The 18,597-nt window shown below is 42.3% G+C and overlaps 2 protein-coding genes across 2 annotated transcripts; both read right to left on the bottom strand.

The window, feature by feature from the left end:
• Positions 1 to 1,326: 1,326 nt before the first annotated feature.
• On the bottom strand, positions 1,327 to 1,979 carry LOC120286924 (agglutinin-2-like). Its single transcript, XM_039299531.1, has 2 exons — positions 1,503 to 1,979; positions 1,327 to 1,395 (listed from the first exon to the last, which is right to left on the bottom strand). Exons 1-2 carry the CDS (start codon positions 1,977 to 1,979, stop codon positions 1,327 to 1,329), a joined length of 546 nt encoding a protein of 181 aa, XP_039155465.1.
• An 8,681-nt stretch (positions 1,980 to 10,660) lies between these two features.
• Positions 10,661 to 12,654, bottom strand: LOC120286925 (L-type lectin-domain containing receptor kinase IX.1-like). Its single transcript, XM_039299532.1, has 2 exons — positions 11,522 to 12,654; positions 10,661 to 11,477 (listed from the first exon to the last, which is right to left on the bottom strand). Exons 1-2 carry the CDS (start codon positions 12,652 to 12,654, stop codon positions 10,661 to 10,663), a joined length of 1,950 nt encoding a protein of 649 aa, XP_039155466.1.
• Positions 12,655 to 18,597: the final 5,943 nt, after the last annotated feature.

The following is an 18,597-nucleotide window of genomic DNA, read 5'->3' on the forward strand; positions in this document are numbered from 1 at the left end:
CCCACTCGTGCAGTGAGACCCGGATCTCTGTTCTCATAGCTCCTCTGGCCATGATGCCAAAGCTAAACATGTCGGACTCCGGGGTGGCCTTCCCTCCAATAAAGTACTTTGGCGCTAGATACCCACAAGTCCCAACCACGTCTGCCGTCTGAGTCCTAAACCGGGGGTCGACAAGCTTGGCCACTCCAAAGTCGGCAAGCTTGGTGCTGAAGTTGGAGTCGAGTAGTACATGGGCTGCCTTTATGTCCTGGTGGAGCACATATTGCTCGAGATCATCGTGGAGACAGTTGTGGGCGGATGCGAGGCCGAGTGCCACCTTGTACCACACGTCTCATGGCAGGCTTCTCCGCGCCCCAAAGGGGTGATTGAGGCTGCCATTGGGCATATACTCATAGACAAGCAAGAATTCACCTTCCTCTTGACACCAACTCAAGAACTATTAGCTAAGTTCACTCCTATGTGGAGGAAGCTCAATGAGTTGCGAGCCCAAAAAGGGTTTGAGCCCATATAATAAGTTATATGGAGAAATAAGTTTCTTACTAAGAAAAAGTGGTAGCCACAAAAAGACATAGTAACAAGAAAAAAGAGAAATAAGAAAATCTGAGAGTTGAGGCAATATCTAATTTATATTAAGCTGGCATCAGAGGTCGATTCATGGTCCGATTGAGCTGAAATTTTGTCAGCATGTTCGTGGCTCAATCTGGAATCTAAACGGTTTGATTTTCATTTGAAGTTGCCTCCATTAGGTTTTTCATGGATTGATCAAAACATGCGTTTTTGGTCAGATTTATTCTTTGATTTCTTGTGAAATTCATGTGTATTGCCAAGAATTATGTTCTTGAGGTTTTTGCTACTATATGTACCTCTAGTATTTGCTAGAGAATAACATTGTTCACCCAATTTTGTTGATAGTGAAGATTTTCCGGTGGACCCTTTTTTTATCTCCTCACATCGAGGAGGTTTTCCACGTAAAAAAATTGTCTCTATTCACATGCTTGGTATTTATTTTACTTTACTATATCGATTCTTATTAGGTTTACACAAGATGGGAGATTATCTTATTCCACTGCGTTAATTCGATATTGTTCGAATTGTTACCATTCTCCGATCAAGAACGGCACTAGGTTTCCGTGAATCGTGCGGCTTACGATCTTCACCTCATTGACGAGAACCTTTGCATTGGGATTTCGTGAAGATCGTTTTGACAGCAACCAAGCAGCCGGAATGGCTCAAGAACCCTTTATAGACTTGGCCAGACTCACCTCGGCCAAGCCTTCGATCTTCTGCGAAGCCATTGGTTGCTGCGAGCAACTCCTGATAAGTGAACTACGCAGGCAATGCACCGATCTCCTTGGCGATGTCGGTGAGGGCATGCAAATCGTACTTGTCAATTATCTTGACAGCAAAAAAGCAAGACCCTGCAGAGATCACTAGCAAAAGAATGCTGCGGGAACCATGACCAGTATGATTAACTGGCGAGTATTGGAGTCCCCCCCAACAACCTTCGGCGCCGATTTATCCATCAATGGTGGCGGATCTACCACGTCCAAATCTGAAGTGAATTCCCATGAATTGATTATGTGTCTCTCCACATAAAAGCCAAAATGAAGCTGAAAACCCGATCCCAACTGATTCGGGAAGGACACTCGCAAGATCAATTTAGCAAGAAAGTGAGGAATGGCCCTTATCTGGAAAGCCCGTTTGTCCTCAAATGACCGGGACACTCGAGGTTCTTGCTCGTGGAATTGTAGACCACCGGAACATCGGTCGCCATTTGTGCGGCTGGGATCCCAGCCAATATAAACAACCGATGAGAGCCCGTTCTTATTGATTCCAATGTGATGCACTGGGGGATCGAACTCTGGGTTCACGTAAGTGTTGAACCCGACCATGACAATCCGGTTTCGAGGCCCTTCACTGGCCATGCTTGCATTGAATAATCCCAGGAATCCACCACCCGAGTTGGGCAGGATCGGCATGTCGGCGGGTGCAAGGAAAAAGGCGATGCCATCAACATACAGCCTAGAGCCGTCGTTGTCAATAGCGAACGGAAAACGGGTCGTCGTTGTCAATAGTGAACAAAAAACGGATCGAGAAGTCCGCTTGCCACCCCGTGAGAGGACCCCATATGGGGACAGGCTTGGCATGCTGGATCCGGCCCACCGGAAATTTGGTGGAGTATTGCATTTGGTGAGATCGACATACCCTGCTCGGCATACTAGAGACGGGCTTTGGTCAGAATCGGATCAACTGAACCGTGTTGGATTATAATGTCTCAGTTGCTGTTTTCTGTTTTTGTTTTTTTTTTTTACTCTGTTTTCTGCTATTTTCTGTTTTGTTTTCTGCTCTGTTTTACTCTGTTTTTTATTAAAAAAAACAGCCAAGTTCAATTTAGTTATTTATTTAGTGTTTTTGCTATTTTCTAGGAAGTTAATAGCACGTTTGTGTGCAGTTATGTGTTGCACATACGTGAGCAGTTTTTGCTTTGTTTAAGTTATTACGTACTTGACGGTTTCCTTAAGCACAAGATGTATGAAGTGCTCTTTTTTTTTTTTTTTGTATCTTTTCTCTCTCTCAAAAACAGGAACTTTTCTGTTTTGATTGTTGTTTTATGAGTTTTAACAGTGGTATCAGAGCATTTGTGGGATCTTAAGGGACCGTGAAGTGAGGGTAATTGAGTGAAGTTTGCTTCCGATTTGCAAAGAAAAGCGATGGAGGCGGGATCGAGTGGATTCTCGCAATGGCAACTCCGGTCTTTCTTGGGGAAAATTATCGAGGCTTGGGCTGTTAAGATGACGGCATTCTTGGAGGGTCATGATTTATGGGAGGCTGTGGAGGATGATTATGAGGTTGCTCCACTTCCGAGACAATCCAACCTTGAATCGAGATAAAGTACCATAAAGAGAGAATCACAAGGAAGGCCAAGGCAAAGTCATGCGTACGTCTGTTCTTGTTTCACCCACTATCTTCACAAGGATCATGAGATATAATTCTGCAAAGGCAATATGGGATTTCTTGAAGGATGAATACGAGGAGATGAGAAGATAAGAGGCATGAAGGTACTGAATCTCTTGAGGGAGTTTGAGAGACAGCGAGATGAAGGATTCGAGTCGGTGAAGGAGTACTACGATAGGTTGGTTGGGATAGCTGAAAAAATCGAGTTTTAGGGACCGACTTGAAGGATGAAAGGCTTGTTCGGAAAGATTCTGGTGTCTCTTCCGAGAGAAGTTCGAAGCCACCATAGCGTCTCCGGAAAATACAAGAGACTTACCGATATAAAGCTTGCGGAATTGTTAAATGCTCTGCAGGCGTAGGAGCACAGAAGACTGATGAGAAGAGAAGAGTTTGTAGAGGGTGCGCTGCAAGCTAGAGTGAAGTCAAATGATGGAGGCAAAGGGAAGAAATGGATTCAGTCTAGAGAAAATGTTGGTGACTCCAAGTTTGTAGCAAAAGAAGGAAATTCTGGTGGATCTAGCAAATGGAAGATGAACAAAAAGCCTTGTCAATACTGTGGTGGAACTAATCATCGTTTTTAGATGTTGGAGAAAGCTTGATGCTAGATGTAGAAGATGTCACAAGTTGGGTCACATGGAAGCCATCGCAAAGAAAAAAATTACCAACAAGCGAGGAAAAGCCCGGGTAGCAGTGAATGGCGAGGAAGATCACTTGTTTGTAGCTTCTTTTTCGAATCTTCTGTTGGGAATGATGCATGGCTGGTGGATAGTGGCTGTACCAATCATATGACCGGCAATTCGAAGTTTAGGAGTCTAGACAGTCGGTCGGGTCCGAGTCGAATTGGCAACGGACAAAAGTATATCGAAGTGCAAGGGAAGGGTACAGTGGCTATTGAAGGAAATCGGGAGGTGAAGCGATCGGTGATGTTCTCTTTATGCCAAATACGACCATAATCTGTTAAATGTTGGTCAATTAGTTGAGAAGGGCTATAAAGTGAAGTTCGAAGGGAAGGAATGTCTTATTAATAATGCGAGATAGCAAAGAAGTGCTAAGAATTCCAATGGAGGACAAGAGTTTCATGTTCAAGCCACAAGAGATGCAACAAATGGCTTTAAAGTGCAAAGAAGAAAATGCAGAGATATGGCATAAAAGACTTGGGCATGTTCACGGGAAGAGCATGTTATTTATGCAGAAAAATAGCTTGCGAGATGACTTGCCAAGTTTGGAGGAGGAATTTCCACAGTGCAGAACTTGTCTTCTTGGCAAGCAAGCCAGATTTCCTTTCAAAGGAGGAGGCTGGAGAGCATGTGAGAAGCTGCAATTGGTCCACACAGATCTATGCGGACCTATGTCTGAGTCTTCTCTCAATGGTAGCAGGTATTTCATTACCTTCACTGATGATATGACTAGGATAAGTTGGATTTATTTTCTGCGAGCCAAGTCTGAAGTTGCCGATGTGTTTGTGAAATTTAAAGCCTTAGTTGAGAATCATAGTGGGAAGAAAATTAAAATGCTCGGGTCGATAATGGTTCTGAGTATACGCTCACAAGTTTAAGTTGAATTGTGAGCAAGCAGAATTGTGCAGCGAAGTTCTTGCTCCCTATTCACCTCAAAGAATGGGGTCGGTGAGAGGAAAAATAGAAGTATTATGGAGATGGCCGGATGTATGATGCGGGGAGAAGATGTTGCCTAAGAAGTTCGGGGCTGAAGCGGCTAATCTTTGCAGTGTTCCTATTGAACAGATTGCCCACAAAGGCCTTAGAGAGGTCAACACCTTTTTAAGTCGGTATGGTGTTAAACCTTCGTGAAAAATTTGAAGGTTTTGGGTGTTTGTGTTACACTCATGTTCCCGAGGTCAAGAGGGACAAGCTGGATAAGAAGGCGAGCTTGGAATCTTCATCGGGTACGTCTCTAATCAAAGGCTTATAGAATTTTTCACCCTATAACAGAGAAGGTGACTGTAAGCAGAGATGTTGTTTTTCTAGAGGAAGATGAGTGGAATTGGATGGAAGGAAAGAGTGCAGAACAGCAATAGTTCGAAAAACAACCTGCAACAGATGTAGAGGTTGATGAAGTTATAGATGGATTGGAAGACAGTGTGGATGATTTACCGGTGAGAGGCACAAGGTCACTTGCTGAAATCTATGAAAGAAGCAATGTGGCAATGCTCGAACCATCTAACTTTGTGGAAGCTAAGGAGGATCAGAGGTGGATTGCAGCAATGCAGGAGGAGATTTCAATGATCCAGAAAAACCACACATGGGAGACCATCTGATAAGAATGTGATTGAGGTTAAGTGGGTGTTTAGAACAAAATTTAATCTTGATGGTTCTGTTAATAAATACAAAGCTAGACTGGTGGTGAAAGGCTATGCACAAATATGGGGAGTAGACTATTCTGAAACATTTGCTCATTTGCACAACTTGATACAATAAGGCTCGGTTAGCTATTGCAGCGAGAGAAGGGGTGGCCTATATTTCAATTAGATGTCAAGTCTGCATTTCGAATGGAGAGCTTGATGAGGAAATTTTTGTTGAACAACCTGAAGGCTTTAGTATCAAAGGGCAAGAAGAGAGTGTATACGGAGTTGAAGAAAGCTCTATATGGATGAAGCAGGCTCCAAGAGCTTGGTATGGGAAGATAGATCGATATTTGCAAGATTTTGGCTTTGTGAAAAGCTTAAGTGAGTTCACTCTTTATGTCAAGAAGGTAAATCACAGTGTTGTAATTCTATCACTTTATGTAGATGATCTATTAGTGACAGGGAATAATATGGAATTGATAGAGAAGGTGAAGCAAGATTTATTTGCAGTTTTTGAGATGTCAGCCTTGGGAAAGATGGCTTATTTTTTGGGTTTGGAAGTCAAACAGGCTTCATATGAGATCTTCATCTGTCAGAAAAAATACATGAAGGAAATTCTAAAAAAATTTCAGATGGAAGATTGTCGAAGTGTAAGCACTCCTATGGTTGCTAAAGAGAAGCTGTAGAAGAATGATGGAACAGATAAAGAGACGCTTCTATGTATAGAAGTCGATTAGGTGTCTCATGTATCTTACAGCAACCGGACCGATATTCTATTTCTGTGAGTGTTTTATCCAGGTTTATGAGTAGTCCTAGTCAATTACATTTGATTGCAGCAAAAAGGGTATTAAGATATCTCAAAGGAACATTGTTCTTTGGTGTGATGTTTAAGAAAGGTCAGAAGTTTAATTTGCAAGGTTTTTCTGATAGTGACTAGGCTGGTTCAGTAGATGACATGAAGAGTACGTTTGGATATTGTTTCAGTTTTGGTTCTGCTTGTTTCTCTTGGTGTTCCAAAAAGCAAGAGATTATAGCTCAGTCCACAGCAGAGGCTAAGTTTATAGCAGCTACTGCAGCTGCAAATCAAGCTTTGTGGCTGAAGAAGATAATGAAGGATTTGTGGTTGAATTCCAGTGATTGCATTGAAGTTAATGTGGATAATTAGGCTGCGTTAGCAATATCTCATAATCCAGTTTTTCATGGCAAAACCAAGCATTTTAAAGTCAAATTTTTCTTTCTGCGTGAGGTGCAACAAAGTGGCGAAGTTAAATTGGTCTATTGCAGATCTGAAGATCAGCTTGCGGATATGTTCACAAAACCACTTCAAGCTGGAAGATTTGAAGTATTAAGAAAGAAAATTGGAGTATGCAGCAGCAACTGATCCAAGGAGGAGTTTGTTGGATTATAATGTCTCAGTTGTTGTTTTCTGTTTTTGTTTTTTTTACTCTGTTTTCTGCTATTTTCTGTTCTGTTTTCTGCTCTGTTTTACTCTGTTTTTTAATATAAAAAAAAAAACAGCCAAGTTCAATTTAGTTATTTATTTAGTGTTTTTGCTATTTTCTAGGAAGTTAATAGCACGTTTGTGTGCAGTTATGTGTTGCACGTACGTGAGCATTTTTTGCTTTGTTTAAGTTATTCTGTACTTGACAGTTTCCTTAAGCACAAGACGTATGAAGTGCTCTGTTTTTTTTTTTTTTTTTTTTATCTTTTCTCTCTCTCAAAAACAGAAATTTTTCTGTTTTGATTGTTGTTTTATGAGTTTTAACAAACCGCAAGATCGCTACATCACATTTGAGTGCTCTACAAGGATGGTGAGTATACCTGGCGGACCTAATCGTTCATAGATCAAGCAACTTCGATGATGGTTCGTTGTTTTCTAAAAAAGTCAATGGAGCAAATTCGTCACGATGAGAATCAGTCTTGAGGTGGGTATCATTGCTATCTTCCAAACAAGTGATGGAACATTGTCAAACTTGGGGTAGGCATCACTTGGGCGTGTCCCATTACTGGACCATCCACGACCCAGAGGCTTGACTCTTGAGCTAATTTCTTGTACCATCACTTGCGCGTCCTATTGAGAGCTGTACTATCCAATCCAAGACGGTATGACTTGAATCTATTGCCGCTGATATTTGTCAACTGGGGGAAAATTTGCGGGTGTTCTAGAGAGCCGCGGATGAAGACCGCGGAGATGGAAACTGACCGATTGATCTCCCGAGTCGACTGGCTTTCGATAATACAACGGGAGCGAGCGGCGACCGCGGATCGGTGTTTTTGCATTCGCCAGGAGAGCTTCTGCGGTTCACCTCTTTAACAGAAATTATCAGACCGGTCGACGTGTCTGTCTACAAGTGTGTAGGAAAGGAGCGCATGCTATTGTTAGATGAGCTGCGATTTGCAGGGACGTGAAGAGCGGTTGATAGTCCATTGCATCGAAGCCACTGATTATGACGAACACTACGAACCCAAAAAACAAAAAGAAGAGCCGCAGATAGTTTTCTAGCTGCATCATCATTATGCCACGTCACCGTGCACGTCGTCAATGCCATGTCATCATGCCACGTCATTAATACCATGTCGTCATGTGTGCCATGCCATCGCCATGTCATCGAAATATGCCATGTCATTGCTTGCATGTCATTGATTGATCGTATGTTAGGTTCATAAAATTGTATGCCATGCTAGAATAGTGCCATAAAATTGATTACCGCAAGCCACATTGGAATAGACATACTTAGTACGTCGTTGTGTTTAGAGTACTTGCATTACATATATTACATACATTACATTTTAGTGTTAGCTTTCACTAGATAAGAGAAAACCTTAAAAAGGATTTGAGTAGAATTATCTGTTAATTAGAAATCATATTTATGTTGTTGAGAATGTGATTATCTAATAAAATTTACAGTTGCTTACGTTACTTCAAGGTAAGTAAATCTATTCCTTACCCTTGCAATCTATTCATCACTTTGAGTATATAATGTTTCATTAATGATGCACGTGCATGATTACCTTGCATCTTAGTGAAGAGGTTTAAATTCAATCCAAGTCCCCTGCCAAATATTTTTTGAACCAAAGAGGAAGTTATCAAAAGGGTATTGGAGTAATCAAGCATAATCACATCCCCGAATCCATAATCTATGGTTTGCAAGGGTAAAGTATATCTCCCAATGCTTTACCTAGGTGTCTACTCAACCCACCAAAAACTAATTAATAGTGATTTCTAAATAAAAATCATTGGCATATTAAGAACTTAAATCTAAGTCTCGAATCGATAGGGGCTTGGGAAAGCTCGAGCTAAGTTAAGCTTGTAAATTCACAAGCTCAATTCTAGGTGGTTCACTCCGAGGTAGGTCGCGACACACTTTAGTTCCAAATTTGCTTCTGCAACCCTCCATCCAAAAATTTCCACTGATTTCTTTAAAATTATCAACAAGAGGAGGTTAATGTTGTTCCATACAAAAGTAAGGGTACTAAAGAAATGTAGGTTCTAATAATGAACCTCTAAGCAATCTTGATTTGATGATTTTGAAGAAACTAATAGCAATTTTTGGACGTGTGGATAGATGTGGAACTAGCGTGAAAGGTGATGGTTGTTTTAATATAAAAACTAGTTCAGGGCAAAATTAAGATTACTCTAAAACTGGGAGTTTTTTTTTTAAAATTTTTTAATTTAGGGAATTGGGCTTATTTGAAAATGGCATTCGGATGGATATAATTGTAAAATCAAAATCATAACAATCCATTATTTTGAATTAGACCTTTCTGCTTTTCATCATACAATTATAACCTTATGCATCTCCAGGTTCAGATTATCAAAGAGAAAATCGGCCTCAACTAAATTCTTCATGTCTTTCTATAATTTTTGCATGTCCTATTTAAGTGACACCTTGAGTTGACTTCATATGACATACGTTTAAGTCACGTAAAGAACCTGTCTAGAGTGATTTTTACGCTAACTTTTGACTTTGTACTCCATATAAATTTCTGAAACTCAAATGAAATGATTGGAAACTTTTCAAAATAGTTACATATCGATATTGATACTTCTACCTTTTCTTGTTATCTTTGAAATATTAGTGAAAAATCTATCCGGAAATGTACGAATTCCATTCTACCCTTTCTTGTTATCTTTGAATATTCGTGCAAAATGTATCCGGAGATGGACGAATTTCAAATGCTTTTATCATATTTTCTACTTGAGTTCAAGTGAATTCAGTGCTTCCAGCTTTTAGATTACGAGAGCTCAGGAATGTTTTATTTTCCCTGGAAAAAGATGCCATGGACGATTTCGAAGATATTGGCCATGGCAGCAGTGCCAGAGCAACGATGGACGAGTTACCTTGTTGGGGACATCGATTCTTCGACTTAACCCCGGAAAGGAGCCTACGTTCCTGCGAAGCAGCCTCACTACAACCCAGACGAGACGTCGACGTTCCTCGTTGCCCCCGCGATCTCGAGTCAGGCTTTCGGCATCCGCTTATACACCAAATCGACCTAAATGAAAGTCCTGCTCACTCTGGTGAATCAGTAGTGCCCAGTGTACTCTTGCATGCAGCTTTCCGTCTCATTGAAGTGAGAACCTCCAACTTTTTCATCTGTATTCTCTCCGACGTGATGAACGCGCTTGCTTCTTTATACCAGTAATTTGAAGAGAGATAAAGGTAATTTAACGGAAAAATTTATTTTCATAGTGTTCTGTTAATGTAACATCCCGGGGTCCCACTTGTGTGATATTGTCCGCTTTGACACCGAGTCACTCGCGGTTTTAAAACGCATCTCACAAGTTTAAGGGAACCCAAGCCTTATATAGCCCATGACCCTCCCTAAGCAATGTGGGACAAGAGGAGAGGAATCCCTTCCCTTTCCCTTGCGCACGTCCGAGGACCGGAGGCGCGGACGCACCGCCATCCCCTCCTCCCCGCGCACCGCCGCTCGGGTCATCACACTCCCCCTTGGGAGCACGGGGTCCTCATTTGTGGCCCCACACGCTGTCGGGAGTCGGCTCGATACCATTGTAACATCCCGGGTCCCACTTGTGTGATATTGTCCGCATTTTGGACACCGAGCCTCACGGTTTTAAAACGCATCTCACAAGTTTAAGGGAACCCAAGCCTTATATACAAGGCCCATGACCCCTCCCTAAGCAATGTGGGACAAGAGGGAGAGGAATCCCTTCCCTTTCCCTTGCGCACGTCCGAGGACCGGAGGCACGGACGCACCGCCATCCCTCCTCCCCGCGCACCGCCGCTCGGGTCATCACAGTTTATGCCGATGTAAGCAATGTATGTTAAGCGATACCAAGTCCTCCATGATGTTCCCAATTCCAAACAACAAATTTGGGCAAGGCAAACGAGATGGTAACCGAACTACAGTTGATGCAGCAGAATGTGCAGATTTTAGTCAGCATGTGTTGCCGTATGTCTTTAGGAGACAGGATTTGTCTAGCTTCCTAAACACAGATTCTTGAATAGGAGGAGCAGATGGAGATTCCAGTATCCCTAATTGCGAAGCCGATGGCCGGTGTGAAACTGGACCGTTGAACGCGTCGTGCGGCAGCTCGGGGACTGAGTCCTCCAGCTGGAGGAACCTGATCACTTGCCCCGCCTTTGGTCTTCTCGCAGGGTCGGGGTGCACGCACCACAGCCCCACCCTCATCAGGCACTCCATTTCCTCCCTCCGGAACCCTGAGCCCAAGGCCTCGTCGGCAGCGCCGAGGATGTTGCTGGCGAGGTAGAGTTCCCAGACCCACTTGTGCAACGCGACCCAGACCTCTCCGTCCTTATAGCCCCTCCGGCCGCACGCAATCTCCAGGGCCACCACGCCGAAGCTGAACATGTCGGACTCCTTCGTGGCCTTCCCACTAATGAAGTACTCTGGCGCCAGGTACCCGCAAGTCCCAACCACGTCTGTTGTCTGAGACCTGAACTGGGGGTCAATGAGCTTGGCCACTCCGAAGTCGCCGAGCTTGGTTGTGAAGTTGGTGTCGAGCAGCACGTTGGCTGCCTTTATGTCCCGGTGGAGAACCCATTGCTCGAGCTCCTCGTGGAGGTAGTTAAGGGCGGATGCCAGGCCGAGCGCCACGCCGTATCGCACAGCCCACGGCAGGCTTCTCCGGGCCCCAAAGAGGTGGTGGTCGAGGCTGCCATTGGGCATGTACTCGTAGACGAGCAAGAACTCACCTTCCTCTTGACACCACCCAACAAACGGCACCAGGTTTCTGTGTATTGTTCGGCTTATGATCTTCACCTCGTTGACAAAGACCTTCTCGGAGTGTCGGGACTCCGCAAAGATCCTTTGACGGCGACCAGGCGGTTCGAATGGCTCAAGAACCCTTTATAGACTTGGGCAGACCCGCCTCGGCCCAGCCTTCTATCGTCTGCGAAGCCATTGGTCGCCACGAGCAACTCCTGATAAGTGAACTTCGTAGGCAATGGGCCGATCTCTTTATCTAGGTCGGTAAGGGCGCTATAACCATGCTTTTCCGTCCACTTGACGGCCAAAAAGCAAGACCTTGCGGAGATCGCCAGTAAAAAACATGCCGTGGGAACAACGACAAGTATCCATAACCGGCGAGGTTCATCTACGTCGTCCAAATCCGAAGTGAACTCCCATGAATTGACGCTGTGTCTCTCTGGATGGTAGCCGAAAGAAGCTGAGAACCCGATCGCTGCAGATTCAGGAAGGACACTTGCCAGATCAACAAGGTAAGAAAGTGATTGATGGGCCTTAGAGTGGGAAAGCGGTTTGCCGTCGAACGACCAGAACACGCTGAGTTTCTTGCTCACAGAATTGTAGGTCACGTTAACATTGACCGCTTTCCCGCTGTGCGATCCGGGATCCCAGCGGGCATAAATGAGCGACGAGAGCCAGTTCTGATTGATTCCTATGTGATGCACTGGAGGATCATACTCCCAGTTCACATAGGTGTCGAACTCGACCATAACAATCTGGTTCCGAGGCCCCTCATTAGCCGTGCTACCGTTGAACAATCCCAGGAATTGTCCAGCTGAGTTGGGTGGGATCGGGATCCCGACAGGAGCGAGGAAGAAGGCGATGCCATCACTGTAATTAGCAGAGCCGTCAGTCTCGATGGTGAACGAGAAACAGGTTGAGAAGTTCGCTTGGCGCCTCGTGACAGGATCCCATATGCGGACAGGCTTGGCGTACTTAATCCGCCCAATTTGGTAGAGATGCGGAGGATGGAGGGTGGTGAGATCGACATGTCCATACGTGGCCTCCGAAACTCCCTCGTACAATATGTCCCTCCTATCCGTGTCGAAGCTGCTTATGTTGAAGTAGAGAGGGGCAACACAGGGGATCAAAGGACAGCAGACAAGGCAGCACAAGAACAAGCGAGCTTGCAAAGAAAGAGAACGGGGAGTCGCGCGCGGCATACTTAAGACGGGCTTTGGTGGGAATTGGATCACCGACACTGTGAGATCTATATGTTACAGTAGGGAGCTTTAAAATGAACCCGAGCGTACCCAATGGCTTACCGGACACGGTGAGCAATCATAGATCAAGCAGCTTCTATGATAGTTCCTTGTTTTCTGCTACAATCAGATGGAATAGGTTATTAGATTTCTGGTGGGTACCATTGCTATCTTGCGAACACGAAATGTCAACACGGTTTTCCCTATCGCTCCAGCTATTGCGCAATTTGTGGAAAAATTTGCGAGTGTTTGAAAGAGCCTTGGACAAAGACCATGGAGATGGAAACTGACCGATCGATTTTGACTGGCTGCCGGTGATATGAAGCTAGAGAACGAGCCAGCTGGCTGCAGATCAAAGATTTGAATTTTCTGGGGGAGCTTGTGTGGTTCACCATTTTTGCAGACATTATCCGACCACTCAATGTCTCTGTCCACAATTGTGGAGGAAAGGAGAGCAAGCTTTGGTTAAATGAAGAGACTTAAATGAGGGTTGAGAGTCCATTTGATGCCGCCCGCATTGAGGACCAGCTCTCTCAACCAAGAACATTGGCCCACATTAAAGCTTGATGAAACCGAGAAGCCGTATCGACCATCCTTGGAGAGTTGCAGTCATCGATCTAGAAAAATCGGTGCCCCCTCAACTTCCTTGGAGGCCTAGGAGAGCAACCAACGGAGTTTCTATCTTTTCCTATTCTGTTCGTTATTTCCAACCCAATTTTGACCATCCTACAGTGCTTATTTCAGAAAACCCAAAACATATAAAGTGTAGATCCAGAAGTCCTTGTTCATTTGGCTTTGGAATCAGGTTGATCCGATATGTATCGACAAAGATACGACTGTTCTTCTGAGCTTGCACAGTGCTGAAATTTCTGTTCGCCCGGTTTTCCCGTGTACGAGTCACTCTCCCGATCCTATTGTTTGAGAAAGCCTACCCTTGGCTTGCATCATTATTGCTCGAAAGCCATTGATTATGATGATGAAAAAACTTCGAACACTACCTATCGAATTATCTTATTCGTCAACCATGTGTGCCAAATCTTTCCTACAAGTTGTATTTGAGAACTACTTTCATGTTATCGAAGCACAAGAGCCATGGTCAAGTTCAATCAAACTCTTGTAGACCCTCATTTCACGGCTTGCCCAGCCCATCGAGAACATTACAGGCCTATTTGGTTCGTAAGATAGTTTCATTCGATGAAACTGTGTCGTAGGTAGTATTTTGATAGTTCACATGGATGCAGAATCTTGTGTGATACGCAAGATAAAAACATTTTGCAAAATCTTGGTCTAAAGAATCCAAGATCAAAAATGTTATGCAATTGGCATAGCATGTCCTTAGTGACTAACACTAAACTCCTGATGGCCCAAGTATTGATGGGGCAATTGCTGCATACCCAGATGCATTAGACCCCATGCATGCAATATGTCGAGAAATCTTGTTTACTGGATCTATATTTTCTGGCTGTGGCCAATGATTTTCTGTACCAATGGCCCCCATATGCCCTTTTGAGTTTGCTCTCGCACTATCCTGGTTGAGATTTCGTGGTTTAAGCTTCACACTGAACCTCAAAAGTTACTGTCCTTCCTTGTTCAAAGGTGCGTGATGAATCGAATTTATCGCGCTTGTGATGGGAAACGGTCAGACACTTGAAGAGTCCCTAACAATCCATTGCTGACGAAACAAAATTGTAATGAAAAAGATCTTTGAGTGAAAACAATTGAAAACGTCCCATTTATTATTTTCACTCTTTCCACGAGGACCAGGCCAAAATCAGAACATGGTTTTGACAAAAATGAAACTGTAGTTCTCGGTCAGAAAACACGCTCTTCTTTTTTCTTTTTTCTTTTCTAATCAAACACAATAATTTACGAATATACAAAAGTAAAAACTAAAATTATTCTCATTTTCATAGACATATTTTGAGAAATCACGTGTGGTCTATATAGAAAATTAAAGCAGTGACTGATGTTGAATCTGCCTTGATCTTAGCTATTGGGCCTTAATGGAACTTATTACAAAAAACCCATTATCCACTTCAACCAAAGGCGGTTATAGATGCTGTAACAAAAGTTCATAAGAAAATAGCTAGAGAAATTTATGAAGATTGAATTAAGTGTCAAGAAGAAAATCGATCTGCCAATCACAAGAAAAGTGGAAATGGAAGCAGTGTAATTTTGAGTGAATGGATACTCTAACATAGAACAAAAAAATTTGAATCCAATTAATTCAACTTCTAAGACTTCGGAATAATTAGAAAATTACAGAAACGAAACTATTCATTTTGAACAACAAAGTTCGATTTAATCAAGTTTGACAACGGATTTTCTAACAAGCCTTACAAGGAGCTTTAGGAACTTTGAATAGTTGTTTGAATAACGAGTTACATATATGTACTATTAGTGCTAATATTGATATGTTTGGGGTGATGAAAGAAATAACTGATTTGTCCTTGAATAAATCCCAAACTCACCAAATGCCCCAACTAATCACATGTGTCAAATAAGACACAAATCAAAGAATAAATCCTAAACCATCAAATGAGCAGACACAAATCAGATGGCCAAATAAAAAATTGTTTATACTAGATGATATGGAGAATCGAACACGAATGATCCAAATGTTTAACCTCTTTCTAAGATATCCCCCGACAGGTTTACTTGTGTTCTGCTCCAAAAACTTAGAACTAGAGCTTCAGTAGACAAATAATGTTCTGGGCTTTTGTTCAACTTATGTTTAATTGCTTCACACAGCTCCCCCGGAAAAGGATCTCCCTCCTCCGATGACATTTTCTCTCTCCAATCTTTTTTATTTCCCTGGAGAAAATAAAAAAAAAGGAACCTTACATGGACTGCAACACGATGATGTTTTTTTTTTTTTTTTGACAACACGATGATGTTCATCATTAACCTCATGTATCAATGACACATGCAAAGGACACATTTTCCAAGACACAAAATTTCGTAAGAAAATAGCTAAAGAAATCTATAAAGATCAAATTAGGCCTCAAGAAGAAAATCGATTTATCAATAAGAAGAAAAGTGGAAATGGAAGTAGTGCAATTTCGAGTGAATGGATACTCCAAGATAAAACAAGAAAAGTTGAATCTGATTAATTCAACTTATAAGACCTTGGAACAATTAGAAAATTACAAAAACAAAACCATTCATTAGAGTGAGTTAATCAAGTCTAACAATAACTTTTCCAGCAAGTCTTATAAGGAGCTTTGGGAACTTGAATAGTTGTTTGAATAACGAGTTACATTTACGTACTATCAGTGCTAATATTAGTATATCTAGGGCAATGAAAGAAATAGTTAATTTGTCCTTGAATAAATTCCAAACTCATCAAATGCCCTAACTAATCACGTGTCAAATAAGATACAAATCAAAGCCTGAGGAGATGGCCAAATAAAAAACCGTTTATACTAGGTGATATAGAGAATCGAAGCTCACACGAATGATCCAATTCTTTAACCTCTTTCTAAGACATCCTCCGAAAGGTTTACTAACGCTCTGCTCCTAAAACTTAGAACTACAGCTTCATTAGACAAATAATGTTCTAAAAATGATGGGCTTTTGTTCATAACTTATGCTTAATTTGCTTCACACAGCTCCCCCGGAAAAGGACCTCCCTCCTCCCATGACATTTTCTCTCTCCAGTCTTTTTTATGTCCTTGGAGAAAGAAACAAAGGAGCATTACATGGACTGCAAAGCGATGATGTTGATCATTAACCTCATGTGTCAATAACACATGCAAAGGACACATTTTCCAGGACCACGCACAGAGAAACTCCAAAAGGCACATGAAGAAACATGTCACTGAGATCTAGTGAGTATTAATTGCTAGGGGCTCACTGAAAGCTACTCTTTCTAGTCCCCCTTGAAAGGCCCAAATTGGAGACAGTGCCTGAGGCTTCCAGGATTGTTCGCAGTTAACATTTTCCTCACAAGCCATCCAAAAAGCTTTTATAAGTACAAAAGAATTTTTCACCAATTCGGGGGGGTCAACGTGTCCACCCCTTCTTCAGCTTCAGGACACCATATGTTTGTGCTTTGTGCAAAGGAAAAAAGTGTAATAATTTTGTTTTTAATCTTTTGGGTGTGTGTCAATTTGGCGGGGCCAATTTCTTTTTCTGAGAGATGTAGGGCAACCATTGTCGTTGAAGGCTATTTAGGTCCTATCCGTGTTCTCTCTGCGGCTTCAGTAACATCGAAAAGGAAAACGAATTGAAAACAGATATCAACACTTGCAGCAATTCAAATAAATTTCTCTTGTCAAGTGATGCAACCCAAGTGAAACAATTGATAGATGTGTTGCAATTTGATGTGTAACAAGCATGAGATTAATGAAAGGGGTCAAACATCATTTTTGGCACAAAGGATAACGATGGTAGGTAAGGCCTTCGGGATTGCGTCAATCACCTCGTGGTTTTGGTGCCAGTAACTTCAGGGTTCAAAGTCAGGCCTATCGAGATGCGGCATCGTGGAAGGCCAATTAAATGACATTTAAATGGATGGAAATTAAAGGTTCAGATTCAACCAACGTTTCTTGCATGGAAAATCATTGCTGGGTGGAGTTTGAATACAAAAAATGTCTGTGGGTGTCATCAGATCTGCTATATGCATTATGTGGTAGAGCAAGTGCCAGTGCCAAGTAAATGGAAAAGACAACACAAGAAGCTCCCACTTTTGCCAGGGTATTGAGCGCATTAATTTCACCAAAACAATACCCTTCATGATATTCCCTGTTTTTTTTTTTTAATCAGACATGAAATTCCCATTTAAGTTGCCCCCAATAAAGCCCCTGAAAAGATATATATAGACACACAAATACATATTCAGTCTCTTCACATTCCACGGAACATATCACTATCTTTTTAATTCTGCAGATTACAGTCAAAATCACACTGAATGCGGGAGGCAGATTACTTTAAAGAGTCTTCCATTGGCCAAAGGCATAATGAGTGCTAATGTTGAAACTTTTGGGCGTCTCTTTCTTCTCTCCTCTTCTCTTTCCTCTCATCAGAGATTTTGAAAAGGAGAGGTTCATTGGAAATTGAAGATTCCTCAGTTTCAGCCAATACTTTTTCTCTTAAGCAACGCCCACATCCACTTCAACAACCACCATTTCCACTTTCTTTTTCTTTTTTCTTTTTCTTTTGCTTTTTATTGCCCAAATTTTCTGACCAGATTTTCCATTGATGCTTGCAGACTCACCTTCCTAGCTAAGCAAGAGAGCAGTCTTCCACTGTCCAGAAGAAAACAAGATGCGTCAACCCTCCTAGCAAAATAATGTAAAAACATAGCCAAAAGAAAGTGACCCCTGATGGCAAAAATCTTTCCGCTAACATCCCTAGTTTGAATCATTTGAAATCTACCATAATTCGCATCTATGGCCACCAAAAAAAGCCAGGGTGAAAGAGCATTTAAAACGTATCAATAAGCCGACGAGTGAAATCGAGGGGTAAAAACAGGGAAGGAGTAAATGCATGGGATCGACATTCATTTAGAGCCTTCACTGATTTGGTTTCACTCACTGCTTTCTATTTTTTTCTGGCCAACGGTTTCGCTTACTGATTGAAGAAGTGAAAACAGACCCTTCTCTACCGGTTTCTTTCCTTGTCTCTTTGCCTCTTTTTTTCCTTTGCTCAAGGGCCCGTGCAAAATTTGCAATTATGATGCAAGAGAAGGTTGCAGAACACACAGTTCGATATACAGACATAATAAGAGAGGAACCAGATTCTCCAACCCCACCACCACCCAATAATGGGTAACCCCACCACCATTCAATTCACCTATCAGCAAAGGAAAACGCCAGCGGTCCCAAAAAAGCCAAAAAATATACACATGTATATATGTGTGTGTGCGCGTACATACACGTCATGCCTATTGTTGCATCTCCA

This window comes from Eucalyptus grandis, chromosome 8 (genome assembly GCF_016545825.1).
Source record: "Eucalyptus grandis isolate ANBG69807.140 chromosome 8, ASM1654582v1, whole genome shotgun sequence".
NCBI classification, from domain to species: Eukaryota; Viridiplantae; Streptophyta; class Magnoliopsida; order Myrtales; family Myrtaceae; genus Eucalyptus; species Eucalyptus grandis.